The sequence below is a fragment of the Columba livia genome, chromosome 9 (genome assembly GCF_036013475.1).
Source record: "Columba livia isolate bColLiv1 breed racing homer chromosome 9, bColLiv1.pat.W.v2, whole genome shotgun sequence".
NCBI classification, from domain to species: Eukaryota; Metazoa; Chordata; class Aves; order Columbiformes; family Columbidae; genus Columba; species Columba livia.
Genome location: NC_088610.1, coordinates 22,908,969 through 22,925,477, shown reverse-complemented (window position 1 = coordinate 22,925,477; position 16,509 = coordinate 22,908,969). Strand labels below are relative to the sequence as shown.

The window sequence follows — 16,509 nt, the reverse complement described above, 5'->3', positions numbered from 1 at the left end:
AAGTAGAAGCAAGAGGACGAGAGACGGGAGAAAAGCAAACTGCAGCCCGTTCATTTGGATCCGATGCCCACTGTGTCTCCAAGCCCCTACGATGCTGCACACTGCAGCAGAGTTTGCCCAGGAAGGTGCCCAGGGCCTGACCCAAAGCCCACACAAGTAATTAATAAAAACACTGTGATGAACAGGGGAGGTGTGGATCAGGCCCAAACTGAGCAGAAACCAGTTCCACTGAAAGCTGAGGGCTGGGCTGCACAATTCATCCAGGAGTCGCAGCTGCTGCGGAATGACTGACGGTCTTGCCAAGCAGAACCATATGTGCAAACCCCAGTGAGGAAACCATCCACCACATACCTGGCCGTAAAAGCTACAAGAGAGAAGTTTGTATTTCTTCATATTACCTTCACAGGCTGAATAATCTACAAGGATTTGACAGAACATACCTGTTTGCTACCTGTATCGTGCTTCAAAAACACAGGATCCAGAATGCACTCACTTTACACATAAACATGCAATTATACTTACTTTTTTCTTTCTTTCTTTTCTTTCTTTTTTTTTTATTTTTAGGGGAAGACAGGAGAGAGATTTGGATGTACACCAGGAACAGCCATGAGGTCAAAAGGTTGATCATTAACCAGTCACAAATATTGACAGAGGAGAGACAACCTTCTGGATTCTATGAAACACATTTGCAATCCAAAATCAGAAGAAAACTGTGTGTTTCCATGCGCACACATGTGTGCATTTAAAGAATAAAAAACAAAGAGTCCTTAAAAACACTGTCCAACAATAAAAGGCATTTTTTTGCAACAAATTTCTTCAGGAAAATCTGGAATTTTTAAGAGAACACTTCTGACACTCCACCATCTTTCCTTAGGTAAGACCAACCGATCTGCAAAATACACAAGCTGATGTGTAAACATCTATTGCAATGTGCAGAGCTGTGAGTGTGCAGGAGGATCCACAGCAGCCACCCGCAGGAAGGCAAATACTGCCCTGTAGCAATCACAGCTATTCACTGCCATGATGATTTCTGCCTTTAATTAGACCAATGTTTTACTGGCTTTGAACGCAATAATGTTTTCCCTTGCAATTCAATGTGCAGCACCCTCAGCCTTCTCCGAAGCATGTATTCTTGGTGCAGGCCCTGGCTGGAAGGCTGCTGCTCAAAGTAATTTTCTTTAACATTCATTGATCTTTAAAACCCAGTCCCAAATAAAAAAGGTAACGAAGAGAAAAAGAGAGACAGAGACAGCAGCCCAGAGAGCGATGGCTGAACATACTCTTGCACTCCAGCTTACCTCTGACATGAAAGCCCTTGCCCTGACTGGTACTTGCTCAATAAGCCTGTAAGCAGCTCGTAAGTCAACAAGACTAAGTCCACAAGTTTAAGAGGTATTAAACCTCTTTGCTGAGAGCATATTAAATTTCTCACAAATTCTAATACAACTTTTTTGTACCTGAGGTTTTTTTCACTTAACAATCTCATCACAAGAGCACACTTGTTCTTCACTGATCCAGATGTGGGTCCAAACCTTCACTGAGATGTTGGAGACATATATCACTACAGCAGAGTTGGTTTCACCTTTTTTCTACAAGATTAATTACATTTAGCATTTGTATTAAAAACAAGCATAAATTTTGATTCTGTTAAACTTCCTTTTGACTATTGCCACTTCCTAGGAACTTCTTGGTATCTTATTTACTGATATACACACATACAGATGGAAACACACACATATCTATCAGTAAGTATTCGTAAAGCTAATTCAGCCTGCAGCTGAGTACATTCGCTAGAATAAGAATGAACAAAAGTGCTTGCTTAGCTTGGTAATTAGGAGAGATTGATGGACCTCAGGATAAACAGAGCATGTCAAAGTTTGGAATTTGGAATTATACCTCTGGGGATTATTTGTTGTGTTTGTTTGTGTATTTTTTTGTTTGTTTGTTTGTTTTTGTTTGTTTGTTGTTGTTTTGTTGTTGTTTCTTCTGATTGACAGCAGAATTCCCACTGACTTTTAAGGAAGTCTCAGAGGGTAAAATCAGGCAGAAAGTGTGCAACAAACAGAAAATATGGAGGAGTTCTCATGACCTGCTCAATCAACCTAACCTGTGAGCACTGGAACAAGATATGAAGGAGTGGAGGCAGTGATGATGTTATTAAAATTTCATTATGTTTAAGGAAAAAACTATACAAATACAGAGCAAACCAAAACAGTTACTGTAGATAGTATGATAAAGCTGAAATGACACAACTCTATCACTATGTTGACTTTTAAAACACTTTTCTCTGTCTTATCCTGCCTCCCACCCAAGCCAATTCAGTTGTTTCATGCTTCAAAGATGGAGTCCTGTGACCACGGACTATCTTATTTTCTACTGTACAGCATCTCAGCATAACAGGGTCTTATTTCTTACCTGTAAGGCCTAAGTAGGACAAAGCTACAAATAAACAACAAAACCTGGAAACTAACCAATGCAAACAGTGTAAAAAGGAAAAAAAAATAAAGTTAAAAAAATAGGTACCAAGGAAAACAGTACACAAGGTTAACATATACTCAATATTTAATACTGAAGATCTGACAGGACATTACACTGCAGACTGTCACTAGCACATAGCCACAATATTCTAGACTCTGGGTATCAGAATCAACCCTTCCAAGAAGCTGACATCTCATCTATGTGGTGCTGGATCCACTCCAGATACTGACTAACCTTGGTGTAGACTCCAAACTTCTCCTTTCTCCCACAGCCTTCACCCCAGCTCACCAGTCCTACCAAAAACCAAGTATCTCTATATTTAGTGATCATGGGGCCCCCACTGTCTCCACTGCAAGAATCCTTTTTGTCCCCTAAGCTGCCGGCACACAGCATGTTGTCAGAGATGGCAAATCTCATTGCCTGGGCGCATTCGTTGCGGGGCACCATGGGGATTTCAATGTAACTGAGGAAAGTGGAGTAATTGTTGTTCACGTCACTTGTGCTGCCCCAGCCAGTTACCACCATCTGCCTCCTGTTCCTCGTCAGCTCCTGCTCTGCCAGGTCACGGGTGGGAAGGCAGATCGGGAGCACGTATTTGTTATACATCACGGGCTCGGCCAGGTGCAGCATGGCTATGTCGTTATCCGAGGTCTCCTTGGTGTAATTTTCGTGGATCACGTATTTATCAACCCAAATGGTTTGCTCTTCTGCCTCAGTACGGAGACGGTGGAATTTACCTGGAAGAGCAAACAAGAAGGTGACAGGCACTACAGAACCTTCCTTCGCTTTGACCTCCAAAGCATCTGGATTGCACTGGGCTTTCGGACAGTACTTCACATTTTTACTTCCCTTGTAATATAGACATTTGTTCTTTCTAGGCGGACCAATCTGTAAACTTTCCATATTTACCTACATTGTGAGTACATACAGTACTAAAAGAATTGGTGCCCCGGAGCTACAGTCATCAGTTTAGAAACCAACGCCTGTGCATTGTTCTGTGGTGCTGATATTACACTACGCTTGTGCAAGTGGAGTGATCTTCTTCAGGGCGAAAACAATCTTGTTGGGGTCAGCATTAAGAGCTGGAGAGCAAGCATACAGCTAAACAAGATGTTTACAACAGTACATGAGCTTTCTGCTATATAACCAGTGCCTGAAGGACTGAACTTCAGGATTTGTAAGATAAAGATGACTGACTGGTAAGGCTATTGCTTTCTGAAATCTTGCAACTGAGGATTTTTAGACCACTTCTCAGTTGTTATTTGTGCTGCATGATTATAGCCACTTTGTGGGCAAAGCAGTTACAGAAAAGTAAGCAGGAAACTAAATTAAAAAGGCCCAGAAAGGCAACAAGCCATTTGTGACACAGTGGAAAAGGAAAGACAGAGACAAATCTCTCTGACAGGCTGTGAAGAGAGAGCCCCAAGAATAATTATCAGTGGCTGTCACATTTCTGAACTGTACTGTCGGTTAATTTAAACTTCATCTCAAGGTCTACTTCAGTATGGACTTGATAAAGATGCTTTTTTTTAGAACTGTCCATGATGCACTGTGGAGCTGCAGACAGGCACAGCCAGGCTGCCACCTCACCTCTGCCCACGTGTGTAACAGAAGTGTCCTTTCCTTCTCTGTCTCTCTACAGGTGGGTTGGAAGTTGCTCTTTATCGCCACCTTTTCAAATGTGTGCTTCACAGTATTATCCTTCAAATCAGTTCCCCCACCCTCCTGTTAATTTTTGCCTTCTTTCACTCTTACTTGAATCCCTCCAGATACAAACTCTAAAGCCAAGTTGCTCTGACTTTGCATGCCCAAGCTCGTGTGAAGTCACTTGCTCCAGTGTAAGTTCCCCTGTCCTTGAGCCTGTCAATGAGGTATTGCAGCTGTTCTGCCTTTTTTTTCTGTCAAAGAGTCAGTGTTTCCAGGCGTAGGGACTTCATGATCCACGGTAGTTCCAAGAATAGATTCTCAAAAGCTAACACTCACTAATCTGTTTTTGGTTTTTTTCTGTTATCATGACCTCTCTTCTTGTGGCGACAGCATCCACAGCGCCTTGGAGCCTGTCTCCTTGCTGCCCGTTCTGCAGCTGCTGTGGCTGGGGGCTGACTGACAGATTTCCAGTGGGAAGGGGCAGTGGCTTATTCTTATTTTCACAGACAAAAAAACTTTTAGGCCTCAGAAATAACTCTGGACTTAAACACGGTTAGACCATCTCCTCTGAGGCTGCTCCAGCCCACAAGACCCTTTTGAATCTTGGTCACGCAAACTTCCATTCCCAGTTGAGTTATCCACCCCAGGAGTTTCAAGGTCCTGAAGTCCTGTCCACAACTGAACCTAGAGGCTGTGTGAAATATATCTGGTTCCTTCTACACAACAAGGAGCATCATAATCTTGTTGCTGGCAGAAAAATACAAACTATTAATTTCTACATAAACAAGGATGTGTAAGACCTCTTCTCTGAATTGAATCATTACATTCACTTATCTGCTTTATTCTCTTGGAACTCTGAACACACTTCTGGATACTCTTCAGCTGGAAATGCAGGAATAAGAGCCAGAAACAGGAAAACTGGGCTGTTCTCAAATCCGTCTTCCAAAATTTCAGCTACTCTGAGATCTAACTTTTACCTTCAGACACTAACAGGCCACGTTGAGTCCTGCTAGAACACTGCTCCCCAAGCTCACGAGTGCAAACCCCAATGAGAGCTTCCCCTCTAGTTTTGCTCTCATGGATGGCAGGCAGAGAGCTGCAGCAGGACAAGTCCAGAATAGCATTGGGTACCCAGCCTGAGGCAGGTCAAGTGTCACCTCCGCAGTCTCAGTGCCAACATCTTCATCACTGTCACAGAGCTCACACCTGCCCCACAGACACGGCAATGTCTCCATTCAAGACTCTTGTTCTATGTATCTCACATCTTAATGACAGATGTGTCTTGGGTTTAGTGCATGTGATCTTCCAATGAGAACTGCTCTTCTGGTGACAGTAAAATGCCCAAAAGATGCGTGTAAAAGGACAACCACGTGATGTTAGGCTGGGTCTTAAAAAGGCTCCCTTCTGCTTGACCTGGAGTATCCTTTGGAGAGGAAGCTCTTCTCCCTTTGTGAAGTCTCAGGCTGCGGTCACTTCATCCTTACATTATAAATTACTCTCTATACTCACTCCAAATTTATGTGTGAGATGCCCCTTGAATTTCATTTAAGCAAAACAAAAAAATCTTCACAAATCAGGGCTCTCAAGTGCTATCAATTTTCTTCACCCACTGAAAATCACTTTATTGGGACAGCAGAGGACTCTCTTGAAAGATCCCACCTATTCTTTCTTTGCTGAAGAGAGATCTCTGGGCATGGTTATCCGCCCTGAAAGCTTGTCAGACTGCACAGACCTCTACAAAGACCTGTAGTATGAAGCCAGGGTGGAGTAATTTACATGCAGCCTCAATACTTCCCCTAGTTACCATCTTCCTGCAGACCTATCCCCTTCAAGTTACACTCAAAGCTACGTCTAGCACTGCAGAGCATTCAAACACCATATCTAACAGTTGCTTCTCTCCAAAAACATTCCAAGATCCTTTACCAAGCAAACCACACAGGCTTCTTCTACTTAGACCTCACTAAAACTAAGTGCACTAAATTACTTTCTAGTCACTGGAAGTGCCTGGAGATGTGTAGTCTGTTTGTATATTTCCAAACTACCACACACACTTCTCCTTTCATATCCCTCCATGGTGGATATTCTGGCACTAAGAGGACCCAAGGCTACATCACATGCTTCTCCATTCATCCTTTATGTTGAACAACAGAGGATGTACATAAACACATGCATCTATACATACCTTATTGCCTCTGTTCTCAAATATCTGCACATCCACAGTGTATATGGAACATACATACAGACAGTATGTTTCCAAGGTTATGTATACAGACAATACATTTGCAAGACTTTCCACAATTACTGGGAACAACCTACCTTTTCACTAACAGAGAAAGAAAGCAGTTGAAACGTTATGCCTGTCACCAGTGGTAGGTAGAAAACACTAATCCAAAAAGAATTTCTACTTACGTGTGAGCAGGATACTACTTATTTTTGTCTGTTAATTCAGGAGCAGTACCATACTTGACATAGATTTTCTCATGCTTAAGAGCAGCAGTGCCAGTAAAGGCAGCGTTGTCATTCTATAGCACCTCTCCTCCTTCTGTACTGACACTCTCTTAAGTAATGGTGTTCCAGTGTACAAGAAGGCAGGAAGAGGCACTGCGACATTCTCCTCCTGGGATCAAGACTTTTGAGTATTGGGATGACCTTGAATATTTTCATCACCAGAAAAACACAAGCAGAAGAGACCAAGTGTCCTTCTACTTTACAGACAAGCAGCAGTGCTCACAAGACATCAGCTCACCTCCATACGAAGGCTTATAGTGCCTCAAATGAAATCAGATTTTTACTAAACTTTATTTTTTTGTGCTAAGGTGCACATTAAATACTTCATAGACAACCTACTCCTACAACCAAGAAGGGCTTTTGCCTTTATGCCTGCTAGTCTCTCTCATGAGATGATAAACCTTGGGAATGAAACAATTCTATTAAAAAAAAATATGGACAGACTTCTTTTCCATACCAGCTCTTACTTTGAGCCCCTCTTCTGCCTCAGTGCAGTGTGCTGCTGTTAGGACCCAAGATGGATGGATGAGAACACCTCCACACAGAAATTTCCCTTTGCTATTTTGCAGCATTATCTGAAACAAAAAAAAAAAAACAAAGAGAGGTCTGACACTGCATGGAGCACAGCTCACAAAATATTGTACACACCCTTCTTTGTGGCTGCAAAATGCCCAGACGCATCAGGCACCAAAGCATGTCACATTCACTGAAGCCAAAGCTCCACAGTGCGACAAAAGCACGATGAATCAGGTCTCTGTGGAACATCTACAAACAAGCTCTGAATATTCTTCCTGAGTGAGGGCTGGCTTAGTCCAAATCAGCATGGGCTGATGCTGGTCACTGCAAAGAAGCACTTGGGCACTTCAAAGCTTTGAAACACAGAACTCAAATGAGGAGATCATTCTTTTGTCCACAGCATACCAGAGACAGAGCATCATCCCAGGCTGCAACTCTCACGCTATGGTGTAAAAGGATCTTTAATGTCAAAGACAACCAGGCCCTGATTAGATGCATCCACTAGTTCCACAATAAGCTCTGTGAAGCCTCCTCGTTGTCTGTGATGTCCCAACCTGCTCTGTAAAGCTATGGCAGATTTTGTGGATTAAATCTGCTAACTTGAATTTATGACAGATGGCACTTTAAAGAACAGATCCATGCAGAAAGGGGGAGAAGATGACCTCACGCTTCCACCATGAGGCTGGAGCATCCATCGCACAACACGAGCTGCAGCGATTCTGTGGCCTTCCCCAGGATGGAGCAACAGCATAAGGAAGTGTCATCACTAGCCTCTCTCTTGACATTGTTGGCCAGGTAAGGTAAAAAACTTGGCAACAGTCACAAGGTCAAGAGTCCTAACAGACTATAAACTACTTTTTTCCTGTTACAACAATTTTTGGGTTGCTTTTGAAAATGCTAAGTTGAAGGAATCTTAGCTTCATGTGACACCACCACTAGCAATGCAGTAGGAGCCTTTCAGCAGGCAGAGCTGTTTGGGCAGACCCTGAACTATTTGTGGTGAAACACTCTTTTCTCCTTACCTGCCAAGGGCTGATTCCCCTTCTTCCTACTTTTCCCTCAATGAGCCGAATATTGAATTCTGCTTTGCCTTCAATATAATCCATTTTCACTCTTCCACAGGGGAACTCCACTACAGGAGATGCAGAGACATTGACTAGCAAAGACCAGATCACTCAATACAAAACTTCTTGCTAACACATTTCCCCCATCTCTCTAACCCAGAAAATACTATTCAGTGGTTTCATGGAAGTCCCTCAGTGCTCTGCAGAGGAGGCTGTTTGCCGATTCCCCTGTATGTCTCCATGAAGCAAACACAGGTTAAAGGCCATAAAGTGGGTATGGAGTAGGGAAATGCAGGCACAGAATTACTCTGCATGAAATGCATGTTTTGAAAACTAGTATAAAGTGCACTGAAGACAATTCTCCCATAAAACCAGCTTACTTCATGTTTGAATAATCCTCTGTCCAATGTGGACTACAAACATGCTCCTCTTACCTACAGGCTTGCACATTGTATGGTCGTTCATCAGCTGATACCCGGAGGCGCAGCTGCAATAGCGGCACTGGTTGGCAGGGTCATCCCTACAGAAATGGTCGCATCCTCCGTTATTGACAGAACAGTTGGTGTATTTGACCTCTGTAGAAAAAATGAACAGCAACAGAGACATAAGAAGCTGCAAAGCTGAAGAGTCGCACTAAAGTGGCAAAATGTCGTGATTCAAGTGAGCAACAGCTGATGATGGATTTGAGATGACAGCTGTGGGCTCTAAAGACACTTGGGCCCCAAGAGAGCAAACCGGCCTCGGTCCAGAATAAGGTAGTGGGGAAACAGAAAAGAAATTCTGTTCAGGGCAGGTAGACTGGGGAACAGAAAATTCACTATCACTGAGCGCAAGTCAGACAGTGCAAAGTGTTGATACATGTCATACACACTCATACCTAAATATGCTATCCAACTTTTGTCAAAGAAGAAATTGTAACAGTAATGACAATCAAATATTTGCAGTGGATTGGTTTTTCCCCCTCTACTGTAAAAAACTGCACCATCATCCCTGTGTTGAAAGTTCTAAAGTAACTGAAAACCCTGCTTTACAGAATTATTTCCAGTATTTTTGTAAAATTGAGATATCTCAGATCTTCAAACCTCTCCCATGGGAACACAAAGTTCATTCTGCTTTAGATAAGCGCAGATAATCCTTTTACCACATTGTGAAGCAAAAGAAAAATCACATTAGTAAACACAGTGAGTACACTACGCAATGACAAAAGTGCTGAGCCCTATTACACAGAGATCCTTGGCACAAAGAATGTTGTTTTATAGTGGACTGAAGGCAGCATTACCATAATTGCACAAAAGCCCCTCCCAGCCTTTGTTGCAAATGCAAGAAAATTTTCCAATATTGTCCTTGCAGATCCCATTGGAACAAGGCTGCGGTTCACACTGATCTCCATCTGAAAGAGAGGAGAGAAATTCAGTCCCTGCATCACACAGAGCTCACAGATCAAACATTAACAGGAACAGATCTTTCCCAGATTCCCAAGCATCACCCACAATTTCAGCCACTGAATGGTGATACCTCCATGGTGCCAGCAAAGGGACAAGGGTATTTTTGGGGTTCTGAATTACAGCTGCAGTGAGTGGAATGGGCAGAAGGGGAGGAAAGAGCAAAAGCTGAGGCAGGCAGGGACATGCAGGTTACTGCAGAACTGGTCTTTGGACCACGCAGGCAGGGTCAGAGCATCAGAAAGAACTTAGCCTTAGCTCTGGCGAGATGAGCGATGGTAGGCACAGATGCACCTCCGTTTTTTAGGAAGGTTGCTTCTTCAATAAGACAGAAAAACATTCTTTGCACGTACCATATCAGAGAGAATGAGAATTTGGATCGGTATGTGATACATGGCAGCAGGAAGGCCGAGTACTCGTTACTCTTGAGGAAACACAGAGAAGTGATTAGGAATGTCTTTTACTTACCTACATACTTGCTCCAAAAATCTCGCTGTGGAGAAACAAAAGCTATATTAAGGCTAGGATAATTTTTTTAACAAGTAAGGGATTTGAAGTGTATTGTGGGCTTGTCCACAGCACCCGAGGCACCAGCATCAGTCTCATTCTTCTTGGCAGGGTAGTGACTGGCACTACACACCAACAGAACTGGCCGACTCAGACACTCCTGTATTGCCCATACCCAGCTCAGATTCTCCTGCCCTGCTCGCACACCCATCAGCACCACGGCCCCTCATTATATTCACAACTTCTCTGTTTTCTTGTCCCTTACTGCCAGGTAAGTCACCTGTGTTGTCGAGTGCACAATTCATTTGTGCCCCGTCAGACAAAATGCGGGCATTTTGAGGACTGACCCTGCTCCACGTGAGGGCCTGAGTGACAGCAAGGACTGGTCCACCCTGTGTGGCAAGCCTACTCTGCTTAATGCAATAAGAAAAAGTCCAAGCCAGCACAACAATTGGGTGTGGAAAGGGGCAGGAATCAGTGACAGTAAACGTAGTATCCATTGAAAAGATGAGGTTTGGAGAAGGAGAGAGGACGCAGTGATAAATGTTTGTCAGGCACAAATGGGAGACTGGAGGGATAGAGAGACAAGCCGCCAGGGCTGGCGAATGGACAACAGAGGGCAAAGGACTGGAAGGACTAGGAAAAATGCAAAGAACAGCCAGTGGGGTCAAGGATTGGGACCTGGCTGGGACCTAAACTTGACAGGAGCAGCCAAGTTTTGTGGCCTGTAGAGATGGTAACTTGACAATTACTGTAACACAGCTACATTCACAACCATGCCTACACCTTAGGAGTCAAGACTGGTGCATGTTCAGTGCTGACAGCAAGAGCTCCTATGCCCTGCATTGCAATACTTGAAGAAAACAAAAAATGGATTTCTTAAGTACCACATTCATCCTTAAAAAATAAAAACAAAAAAACAAACTTACTGTTGCTTCCCTGGTTTCAAATATCTCACTGGCCTCCTCAAAGTCACAGAGCTCTTCATTGCACTCACGCTCCAAAGAACCCGGCTTGAGCTCCTCCAGAAAAGAGTTCGCCCTCTTCTGGATCTTTAGGACTTGGTTCGCATCTTTATTGTTGTAGAATACTGGAAGCAAAAATGTGAAAGCACAAACGGGGAAAAGAGCTGGCTGAGAGCTGGCAGTGGGCCTGCCCAAAGGACACCTGTCAGAGTAACAGCCCCTCTCTAGCACAGCACAGCTGTCCCAGCACCCACAGGCTGTCAAGCTGTGCTGCAGATGCCAGCTACAGCCTCTGCTCGAGGACACTCGGATCGCAGGGCTCACAAGGGCTGTGACCAGACAACCCAGCGCTGTGTCTGTGAACCTCTGCTACAGGAATTCAAACCCCCTGAATGGGAACAATTCCAGCCACTCCCTGCCACTGACAAAGGAGGAAACGCACTTTCGGTGACTATAAGAGGGTGAAGGGGATCTCTAAAAAAAAAAGCTTACTTGAGGTACTACAGAGCCGTGACGAGCAAGCAGCCAACAGCACCCCGACGGTGACGAACTTCCACATACTGCAGCAGGATCACCTGAAGAGAACGTAGGTGTGAAGGGGAGCACTGCTGAGCTCACCGCGACCCCCGTCCTGCAGAGGGTTTGATTCAATAGCTCAGACGGATCCTTCGCTTGTTTTTCCCAGAGCAGCTGTCTTGCTGAGCACTGTGTTGTGCCCTTTATCCCATTCCAGCTTCAAAGCAGCTGTTCATTAGAGGCCTCTGGACTGGTTTGCTCATTCCCCTTAACCCCATGGCAGCTCCTCCAGAACTTGTCTGCCCCGGCATCCTCCCCTGCTCACCGGACATTTTTGACAAGTCTTATGCTTCATTAAAGCAAGCTGGACTTTGAAATCCTGAAGGATATGATACTTTTGAAGCACTTACTGCTTTATTCAGTGTGATCTACTCTTCCACCATGAGCTCTGCTGGAACTTAGTTAATCCATAACTTGATGTATTTACTCTTTGGAATGACATGAAGTGCTTTCTTTTTAGTCATTAAAGAAACAGTGCTCAGGGGGAGCTTGACAATTTACTTGCACGCAGGAGAAAAGTGAAACAGCTGAGGCATCCACTCTGCCTTTTTCAACTTTGTTTTTGATCCTCTGGCAAGTAGAAATGGTTATATTTAATTTGTAAGTGTAACCACCCAGCGCTGAGGTCTCTTCAGAGATGCTACCAACTTCTCGCAAGACACGATCACCCAAAAGCAACACATGCTGCTATTTTTAAGAGTTCTCCCACTTTACTTTCTCATCAAAGGTTCCACCACAAAACAGCCAAAGTAACTAAACCCCCGTGCAGGCAGGAGCAGGCAGTGACCCCCCACCAGCTGCCTGCTGTGAGCAGGCAGGGTGAGAAGCTTGTGCCAGCATGCTGCACCTTCTGCTGTCCTGGATTAGTTCTCAGCAGTGCAAAATCTTCTACTGCATTTTGAATATTAAACTTCTTAAGAGAAAAAGCATAATCCTTTTCCCAAGTTTTCAGGCATCAGAAATGGTTCAAACCAGTGTAGTGCTGTTTTCTGAAGGCAGTTCCTGTAGCAGGATCTCTGCAAACCATCCAGTGTGTGACATCTTCATCCAAATCACCTGGGCAACCATGTGTTCTTGGGGGTCCCGCATCAGAAGACGTGCCATCAGGTGTCAGGGAAAGGTGGCTACCCCCAGGATCGCAGCTCACATCCACTGACACCATTTAGGAGGGCTCTGACTGCTTATAAAACGTCTTTTTCTCTTAGGAACTTGGCCCCAGACTTCCTTGAGAACAAGCTCTCTTTAAACACTAAAGGTTTATGTTTCAAAGTTCATCCATTTTGGACTTGTGCTAAAAAAAGAGATTGTGACATCCGAAATTACACTTGGGGAAAATGTATGCACTCTGAAGTTTTGTTGATATATTCTTTATCCTCAATTCAGCCGTTCCATAGGAAAATTTCAGCCAAGATTAACAACAACGCATTTTTGCTGAAAATAAAGTTCATGAAACGGACCTGAGACAGGAAACAAAAAAAAAAAAGGAAATCTAAAAAGAAACAAGTGTAGTACCATATATTCAATGTATTGTTTATATAATATTTGTGGCTGACCTGGCTATCTAGACATAGTGCTTTGCTATCACATAGGTTACATGCTTTTGAATACACTTCTGTTTCTAACACTCAGAATAGGTTGGAAATTCAGGACATGTACATCAACTGCCAACCTAAAACATGTAAATCAACATGTCAGCCTCCTAAGAAATATTATTTTTTAAACCTATACTGACAGTAAGAAAGAATAAATTTAGGTTTTCATCAGCCCTTGTGTTTTGGAGGCTTTCTATTCCTACTTCCCCATATCTCTTGCTACCACCATGCAGAAATATGTACTTTAAAAGCCAGCACTTGGGCTCTCAAGTAATCACAGGGCTGCTGGCACAGGAGACTCAAGAAAAGATGCTCCGGGCTACTTTGAGGTCTGCCCTGTTTTGTATGCCAGGGAACGATTTCAACCTAAACAATTACAGTGTTGGGACTCCTACTTTCTAGTTCACCTTCATTAAAAGAATAGCAGTTTTTCTGAGGAAGGCAAAGGGGAAAAACCAGAGAATCTTCATGAGAGATTGACAAGACAGAGGACGCTCCATATCATTTTAATTAACACTGTGGAGAGTTCAGATTCACAGAGTGTTACCAGCAGGCAGTAATAATCAAAGGAAATTGCCTCCCTGAAGTAAAAAAGTATCCTGATCTTTCAAATTTCACAGCTTAAGGATATCCCCTCCTTACAACCTGAAAGGCAAGAGCACACCAGACTGCAAACTTTGTTCTTCCTGGTTCCCCTGTACATAAAAAGGCCAAAAGCTTTGGTTTTGCCTCATCTACAGGAAAGCTTCTGGAAAAGTCTCAAATGTGTTCTCAGCCTTTAGCTTCTTAGCTAGGAGTGCTGAGTCACTCTTTTCAAATTTTTCCAAGTTGAAACAGTAATTTAAAATGGAAATTTGCATACATTAAATAAACTGTAGAAATATGCAAATTTTGATAAAGGCAGGAACTGGGGTGGCAAAGTTACAAGGCCTCAAAACCACAGCTCTTCAGTGATGGATCTTGTGTTGCATCCACCAGTTCTTCACCAGAACAGCTTCTGATTTGTAACAAACCCAAATCTGAATAATCCACTGAGCAACCCAGGCACTAAGCCTATATCCACACTGCACAAGGGCACTACCGAGGCCTCCCTCTCATCCTGGGTGCTGACTTCTTGCAAGACTTGTAGAAACATCATGTTCTGTCAGACACCTCTCCAAATGAACCATCACAAATCAGGCAGAAAGTTCCAAGCAGGCATTAAGAGGGGAAAGACCAGCTGATGCACACAGCACCAGACAAACCAGACTAGAAACCCAAGCTGAAATATTCATCTCTTGGGGTTGCTCTTCTTAAAATAAAAGCTCCTCAGGGGGCAAAGTTTTGCACAGCTCGCACACCAGCACAGGAACACGCTGCCAGGAACAGAGAAACACCTCTCTGTGCAGAGCCTGAGATTAGCTACAACAATTTTTGCTGAAAATAGTTTAAGAAACTTTATTTTCATAGGTAGCTCAGAGCAGGTTGCTGGAAGTGCTGCTATGAATCCACTTTCCAGCCTGGGAGCATGAGCAGCAGCACAGTCCACCAGCCAACCTGCCACCCCCTTCCCACTCCCGAGGAAGAGCCACAGGCCACAACTGACTTGTATTGTACCCTGAGGTCAACAGCTGTGTCTTTTAGGTCATATGCAAATTCCCCCACTTGTTCCTTTCTTGTGAAGACATGAAGACTTAACTACCTTCGAGGTCATTTGGTGAGCCAGCAAAATGCCAGAACTCTGAAGAGGGAAGTTGCTAGAGAACTGTGATGTATCTTTGAGCTGTTATTAACATGCAGTATCACACTCCATGGTCTCAGAACTTCCACATTCTGCCCACATGAGAATAAACATCTCAAGCTTCCCAAGGTCCAAAGCTGGTGGGTGCACAACCAAGAATTTACATTCCAACCATTCCTCATGACTCTGAAGCTGCTTTACAGGTGAGGAATGACAGGGCTTCTCCTAAACCTGTTCACTTCCAGTGCTGCCCATTCAGCAGGAGCAGATTTCCTCGACTCTCCTGACACTCTACACTGTATTAAAGAAAAAAAAAAAAACAACACCCTAAAAAATCCAACCAAATACCATACAGGACAAGGGGAACACCAGCAGAATATATTTGTAAAAACCCCTCATTGGTACTTCAGGATCTTCACAGCAGACCTCTCTCCAAATCCACTCTGCCCTCTGAAGGTCCATCAGATAATTATCACCCCAAGGGGACAGCGGCCCTGAGCAGGTCTGATATCCCAGTAGTGACACACTGAGTGGGGGAAAGAGCGTCTTGCCACTGGCTTCTGCCACATAAATAAAGACCAAAACAAATTACCTGCATCAGAGGAGTAAGCATATCTTCTGTCTCTCTGCTGCTGCTTCCTTTGCATGTTTTCTGTAATGTAGCTTACTGCAGAGCGTGACACTCTGGTCCAGTGCACGTGGGAGCAAAGGCAATAATTTTTGTTTTCTACTTATTAGTAGGATGAGGTAACTAACATTTTAATGATCAGTTTTACCATTTTCATCTTGTGACAGTATAAAACGTTACTATGGTTTCTTATGTTCCCATCAAACACAAACTACTCCCTTCACACAAAGTAATTCCTTAACTATCAAGTATAAAGGTGTTTTTCACATAAAAATATTCACGACCATTATAAGTTACTATCCATTTACTTTACACCAGTACTATGGAACTCTATAACCATCCTCTCGGTTTAAATTAACCTGCTGAAAGTTTCTTGTTAGCATCTTAGAAACACATCAATCTGTACAGATGGAAGAGAAAGCTCATCACAATCCCATCCAGGAACTGCTCACCCAAACATCTCCAAACCTTTTAGTTTCAAGTTTACAGGCATCATTTTATGGCAGCCGATTTCTAATTTTCATGAGAAAATTCATTTGTCCCACATTTTTGTAAATGTAAATTCACTTATTCCAGTTACCGTATATATTGCCTGCAATAACATGAATGCAGAGGCACATGCAGAAGAGAACAACAACTGTTCCCCTCTCACCATGGCACCGCACCATTGTGACCAGGAAGACGTGATCACACCATGTGACGAGACACCTACAAGCACACGGAGATAACTAAAAAATACCCTGTTGAGCTTCTGAGAGTGTCTCCCCATCGAGCTGTAGGTTTGCAGACAGTGGAGCTATGATCAGCATGAGCAGCAGTAGAACCACTGTGTTTAAAACATCTGCTGTTCACTGCAGAGACAGCTA

General features: G+C 43.5%; 2 protein-coding genes across 5 annotated transcripts in view; both read right to left on the bottom strand.

The window, feature by feature from the left end:
- Window positions 1-2,392, bottom strand: part of LOC102097433 (venom prothrombin activator porpharin-D-like) — a 34,068-nt gene extending 31,676 nt beyond the window's left edge. For 2 of the 3 annotated variants that reach the window (XM_065073180.1, XM_065073181.1), the window contains exon 1: window positions 523-2,392. The gene's annotated coding sequence lies outside the window, so the exon portion shown is untranslated. Of the gene's footprint in view, window positions 1-440 lie in introns of all 3 variants that reach the window. The other variant, XM_065073179.1, reaches the window with a different exon arrangement.
- A 152-nt stretch (window positions 2,393-2,544) lies between these two features.
- Window positions 2,545-16,491, bottom strand: LOC102097119 (vitamin K-dependent protein C). Of its 2 annotated transcripts, none has more exons than XM_005512717.4 (9): window positions 12,054-16,491; window positions 11,620-11,702; window positions 11,092-11,252; window positions 10,124-10,148; window positions 9,493-9,603; window positions 8,648-8,788; window positions 8,172-8,281; window positions 7,091-7,208; window positions 2,545-3,215 (listed from the first exon to the last, which is right to left on the bottom strand). In XM_005512717.4, exons 2-9 carry the CDS (start codon window positions 11,684-11,686, stop codon window positions 2,647-2,649), a joined length of 1,302 nt encoding a protein of 433 aa, XP_005512774.1. In that variant the 5' UTR covers window positions 11,687-11,702; window positions 12,054-16,491; the 3' UTR covers window positions 2,545-2,646. The 2 variants fall into 2 exon arrangements, with proteins under 2 accessions (XP_005512774.1, XP_064929266.1); XM_065073194.1 differs by having other exon boundaries at window positions 2,931-3,215; window positions 7,101-7,208.
- Between the last annotated feature and the right edge of the window lie 18 nt (window positions 16,492-16,509).